Source organism: Polypterus senegalus, unplaced genomic scaffold (genome assembly GCF_016835505.1).
Source record: "Polypterus senegalus isolate Bchr_013 unplaced genomic scaffold, ASM1683550v1 scaffold_6795, whole genome shotgun sequence".
Taxonomy (NCBI): domain Eukaryota; kingdom Metazoa; phylum Chordata; class Cladistia; order Polypteriformes; family Polypteridae; genus Polypterus; species Polypterus senegalus.
In genome coordinates this window covers 1-6,317 of record NW_024379601.1, presented here as the reverse complement: position 1 = coordinate 6,317, position 6,317 = coordinate 1, and the positions used below count along the sequence as shown (strand labels likewise).

Genomic DNA, 6,317 nt, shown 5'->3' with positions numbered 1-6,317 from the left:
AAAATGAGCTCCTCCAAGTGTTCACCACAAGAAGTGTGACAAGCGAGAGAAGGCCATTCTGGTCAGCAAGCGCACACAGTAGACTAACAGGTAGGTCAGCTATCACAACACCTCGTCAGTGTGTCCAGATGTCTTCCTCATCTGCACCACCTGGTATTTTATTGAAATCCCATGATCTTCTGTATGCTGAAGTGTTTCCTGGCTCAGTCCTTCATTTTCATCAACGAGTGTCCTCGAGTGCATGACTTACTAAGTGGTGAGGAAGTATTGGTTTGCAGTTTCAGGCTAATGGTTGTTTTAAATGGGTAATGTCTTGTACCCCATGATTCACACCTAAACAAAGTCAATTCTGGTGGCTTCACATGCTAGCAAACAAAGCGATTCTGAATTCATTTAAAATGGATCGATGTCCCATTTTTCCTACATTTACACTCAATAACCCAAAATGAAAGCAGGTTTTCAGAAAGGCTTGCAAATTTACCAAAAAAGTCAAAAACTGGAACCTCTCACTTGTATGAGTACCCAGAGCCTCTGCTCTTTCCCGTCAAATTGTGCCCATCCTTGACATGTGTCTAGAACTTGACAAAGAGTCCACTTGTCACAAACTGAACTGATTGATTGAAAAGGACCGCTCTTAAAATTCTGTGATCAAACTGTGATGATGCACAGATGAGGGCAATGGAATTAAAACATTTCTAAAGTGCATGTTCCCAATGTCCTCAATAATTTATAATGGAAGTAATTTAGACCCACCAAAATTGTTCTTAGAGTTGGCCACCTTGACAAACTGAGTAACCAAGCAAGAAGGGCCTTGGTCAGGAAGGTGACAAAGAACCCAGTGTTCATTGTAACAGAGCTTCAGAAGTTCTGTGCTAAGAACCTGCCAGAAGGATGACCGCCTCAGCAGCACTCCATTAATAAGGCACCCATAACAGCGAGCTTGAAGTTTGTCACACAACATAATGAGGAAAAAGATTCTCTGGTCTGATGAGAAAAATGTTGAACTGTCTGAGCAGAACTCCACACACATCACCTGCCTAACACCATCTCAACAGTGAAGAATGGTGGGGGCAGCATCATGTTATAGGGGTGCTTCTCGGTGGCAGGGACAGGCAGACTGTGGGGGTGCTTCTCGGTGGCAGGGACAGGCAGACTGTTCAGATTTAAGGGAAGGGTGAATGTGGCCAGACACACAGAGTTCTTTAGAAGAAAGCTGCTCCAGAGTGCACACAACCTCAGACTGGGGCGACAGTTCACCTTTCAGCACAACAATGACCCGAAGCATACGGCCATGACAACACTGGAATGGCTTTGGCTCAAGTCTCTGGCTGTCATTAAGTGGCTCAGTCAAAGCCCAGATTTAAACCCCACAGAACATGTGAGGAGAGACCTGAAGGTGCCAGCTTGCAACCCCATCACTTACAATCTAATGGAGTCTGAGAGAATCTGCCATGATCCCGGTGGTGCTGAGACTTACCCAAGTAGACTCAAAGTTGTTATGGCTGTCAAAGGGGCTTCTACAAAGTACTCAGTTTGAGGGTCTGAAAATGTATGTGAATGTATTAATTCAGTATTTGACACTTAATTAATTTGAAAACCTTTCGCTTTTCATTATGGTTACTGAGTAGAGGTCAATGGGAATAAATAGCAAATGTATTCATTCAACATTAAATGTAAAACACAATAAAGTGTACAGAAAGTTCAGGGGTTTGAATACTTTCTGAAAACCATCGTGTATTCATATAATTTTTATACATTTTTCTCAATCTGTCTACTTATATCCCGTAGATATAAACTGCATGTTGTTGTTTACCATTGTCAGCTTCATGTCCTCATGTGTAAAACTATTAGTTGCAATTAAATCTTAAAAGGAAGAACTTGTGCTCCCTGCTCATTTATTTTCCTCCTTCCAAGTATGAATTGCTGAATGGTTTCGAAGACAACTTTTATCAGAGAATCCCTTGTCACATTCTGAACAGTAATAAGGCCTCTCTCCACTGTGAATTCTTGAGTGTACTTGTAAATTGCAGTTGTTGAAATATTGTTTTCGGCATTCATTACAATATACACGCTTGTACGTATCTGAAGACTGCACCTATCAGACAATTGCTTGTTGCATTTCAGAACAGTGATATGGTTTCTGCCCAATGTGAATTCTTGTGTGTTTCTGCAGACTGCTGCTTGTTGAGAATTGTTTGCCACATTCAGAACAAGAATACGGCTTTTCTCTAGTATGAATTCTTGTGTGGCTCTGAAGATGGCTCTTGTGCAAGAATCCTTTGCCACACTCAGAACAGCAATGAGACTTCTTTCCGGTGTGAATTTTCATATGTCTCCGAAGGCTGCTTTTATCAGAAAATCGTTTCCCACATTCAGAACAACAATAAGGCTTCTCGCCAGTATGAATCCTTAAGTGGACCTCAAGATGCCCATTGATGGAGAATCCTTTGCCACATTCAGAACAACGAAACGGCTTCTCACCTGTGTGAATTCTTATATGGCCCTGGAGAATGCTCTTGTGCGAGAATCGCTTACCACACTCAGAACAGACATATGGCTTCTCTTGACTATGACTTCTTGTGTGTCTCTGAAAATACGCACTGTCAGAAAACTGTTTGCCACATTCAGAACAGAAATATGGCTTCTCTCCAGTGTGAATTCTTGAATGCTTCCGAAGACTGCTCATGTGCAAGTATGTCTTGCCACATTCAGAACAACAATACGCTTTGCTTCTAGTGTGAATCTGTTCATGTCTCCGAAGACTACTTCTATCGGAGAACTGTTTCCCACATTCAGAACAACAATATGGCTTCTCTCCGGTGTGAATTCTTGTGTGGGACCGAAGAAGCTCACTGGTGTAGAATCCTTTTCCACATTCAGAACACTGATATGGCTTCTCTCCAATATGAATTCGCATGTGGGTCTGAAGACTGCTGCTGTGGAAGAATCGTTTGTCACATTCAGAACAGCAATACTGTTTCTCTCCATTGTGAACATTTATATGGGTCCGAAGATGGCCCCTATCAGAAAATTGTTTGCCACAGTCTGAACAGCAATATGGCTTTTCTCCAGTGTGGATTCTTATATGTCTTCGAAGATGGCTTCTATTAGAAAATTGTTTTCTACAGAAAGAACAACAGTATGGCTTCTCTCCAGTGTGAACTCTTGTGTGGATCTGAAGATGCCAATTGGTGGAGAATCGCTTGTCACATTCTGGACAAGAATATGGCCTCTCTCCAGTGTGAATTTGCGTGTGTTTCTGTAAACTACTCATTTGTGAGAATTGTTTTCCACATTCAGAACAGCTATACAGTTTCCGTTTATTTTGGCTCCTTTTGCATTTTGATTCACTTTTAAATTGTTCCATCTGCTCTTCACAGACAAATGAAGTTGAAGAATTTTTACGGAGTCCCTGTAATTGAGTGTCAATTCTTTCACCAGGCAGGCAGCTATTCTGCAAACAGGTTGATATCAAACTCTCTGATCCACATGTTGATTTCTTCACATTTTTATCATGTGGTGTCTGTTGTGGTCTGCACTGTAGAGACGTCTGATCCAATGAGGATAAGCAGCTGCCACTCTTTATAAGATCTGTAGAAATACGAAGTGTATGATTAGGAAATATTGAAAAAGATCTGACATGAAACTGTTAAGAATAATATAAATTATTTTATTCCTTTTAAAACATACTGCCAGAAGGGATCCTAACCAAGGTCCTTAACCTAAGCATTACTCCAGGGGTGTAATTCAATTACTGAACCACAAAGGTCATGCAAAGCCAGATTTGAAATTACTGGTGGCTTTAGTTGATTGGAGTAGGTGATACAGTTCTGCATATTAAGAGTCTGATGACGTAATGGTAATTAAAGGAAAGTATGAAAGGTGATGAATTGTTGAGTTGTCAGCGCACTCCATTAACTGAGACATTTGTGAGTAACTCTGTGCAAAGAAAGAATTGCTTTGCATTCTCATCTGGGGTCCAGGACTGCTGTGTTTGAAGATGGAGGCAAGGTTTTCTACGACAGTAAGTGCAGCGTTACTGCATGGGGATAGCAATTAAAGATGATTTGCATGTACCTGATTGACAATTCTCTAGAAACAGCCAGTTTGTTCCACAGCTTTCTAGGGGCTAAGGATATAGTGGAAGGAGGTGATGGTGAAAAAGAAACCTGTGAGAGGAAGACCACCAGGTAGACAACAAAAAGTGGATGGAGGAGCTGAAATACAAACAGCATGCAGGAGTGAAGAGCGCAGCTGGTTCATATGTGGGAAAAGGCAAAATGAAGATAAGCATGCAGGTTGGCAGATTTATGACTGAAGTGTGCATTTAAAGGGGACACACTAAGTATTGCACAACTTATCCTGGTGTATAGGGTTGTAATTGTTTGTAGGAGTGCGTTAGAGTTTAGCAATAAATTAATAAATAAATACAACCAGTTGTGTGAGGGCTCAGACCTGTACATCCTCTGTGGTCTGTGTGTGTGTGTGTGTCTGTGTGGCTTTTCCAACTGTGTGCTTGTTACAGCATGCACGGTTAGTACTACTGGATTTTGAAATATGACACATTATTCAAAAAAATTGAAAATTGGTACAGGTGGAACCCATCATAACAAAACTCATGAGAGCATAAAAATATTTTGCTATAATGGAAATTTCATTATAGCAAATATTGGAAAAAGAAGTATAGCATTGTGACAGCAGCCTTTGGTGATCCACCATGTCTACCAGCAGCGGCACAAGAACAGCTCTGTGGCTGCTCTGCTGCATCTGGTAAACAGCAAACTGAGGGCAAAGTAATTGGCTGAAATCAGCAGGAACAGGGCTACTACGTAACAGGCTTGTCGCACAATGTTTACGACATTTAACATCAGGCTTTGATCTCCTCTTCCTCACACTCTCCTGATCTGTCTTCTCTAGACTGAGTCTGCCACTGCACTGATTCCGAGCTGCTGGTGTCCTTCTAATCTGAAGATGGGTGCTAAAGCAGGACGATCACCCATGCCGTGACTATTAACAGCTCCAATTTTGAATGAAGCCTTGAGACTGGACCTGCCTTTTCTATGCAGTAATAAGGTTACCTTTATTTTCCTTGAAACCCTGGACTCACCTTCCTTGATAACGCCTGTATAAAAAAACAGCGCTTTGTAAACTGAAAAAATATCGTATTTGAAAAAATCAGAAATATGTTTTTTAAATAGAAATATAGGTCTGAAAATACAGAATGAAAATGAGATATTAGATATGAAGATGAAGGCACGATTCCGAATGCTTTCGCCACATTATTTTTCTTCATTCTGGAGTCAACTTTTTCCAGGATTGCTAATTTTTCTTTCAGCATAAACCGACAGCGTTTCACACATTTATATATTCATCTCAAAGAAAACTCCGATAGGCACTATGAAGCTCGAAGACTACAATATCCGCACACAATTACCCATGCAGACGTTCGGTGGAGCAGCGACTCCGAATTCAGCTGTGTGTTATGATGACTCGTCCACACTCTCGCCAAGACTGCACAAAACCAGAAATTTCTCAACCGACTATCACTTTCTTTTGGTCTAATAAGACAGCTGTTGCAGGGTTCCTGAGACTCGGCGAAAGTGTGGGGAAGTGTAGAAAGACATTCATGCTGCGATTCTTTTCATGTGTGCACCATCAGTAAAAAACATGGAGTTCTGCTTGTTTGAAAGGTCAAATCTGAACAAGTGGGGGAGTTTTTGACAGCTCAGTCCTTAACTCTCACACTATCAGCTACTTGCTAATGTCACTCACATCATGTGTCTGTCAAATACAAGGAGGATTATGGGTAACAACGGTAACCTCTTTGCCTATCATTTCCTTGCGGTGATGGCCTCCTCTTTTCCCTTCTAACACCTGCAAACTGACATTATTATGTGACAATAAACACAATGTTAGCATTTTCAACAAAGTTAATTTTGCTGGTATAAATTGCTTGTTTAATTCAAAATGTGTACTTAAGTGTGTCCATTTAACCTTTCAGAAAAAATCCACAGATTAAAACAGGCCTGCATTTCTGAGGTCAGTGATAAAGGATCAGGACTTTCATTAGTAAATCCTATCTATCCTGATCTGAGGCTGCTTTATTTTAGCACCTACCTTCTTCATCGTGGATATCCCTTAACGCATTTGCAGTCTTCTTCATGTCAGATTCCAAAGATTCAGACTTCAGATGATGTTGCAGGGAGCACAGACTACTGGGCGTCAAGTGTAATCCAGGAGCCTTTTCATCGGGATAGAAACACAGAGCGTCTGACTCCAATTTAAGGTTTTCGTTCTTTATGTCATTGATAGTTTCA

General features: G+C 41.0%; 1 protein-coding gene across 1 annotated transcript; it reads right to left on the bottom strand.

Moving 5' to 3' along the window:
- Positions 1-1,714: 1,714 nt before the first annotated feature.
- Positions 1,715-6,311, bottom strand: LOC120519936 (gastrula zinc finger protein XlCGF26.1-like). The gene is made up of 2 exons (XM_039742673.1): positions 6,118-6,311; positions 1,715-3,591 (listed from the first exon to the last, which is right to left on the bottom strand). Exons 1-2 carry the CDS (start codon positions 6,161-6,163, stop codon positions 2,099-2,101), a joined length of 1,539 nt encoding a protein of 512 aa, XP_039598607.1. The 5' UTR covers positions 6,164-6,311; the 3' UTR covers positions 1,715-2,098.
- Between the last annotated feature and the right edge of the window lie 6 nt (positions 6,312-6,317).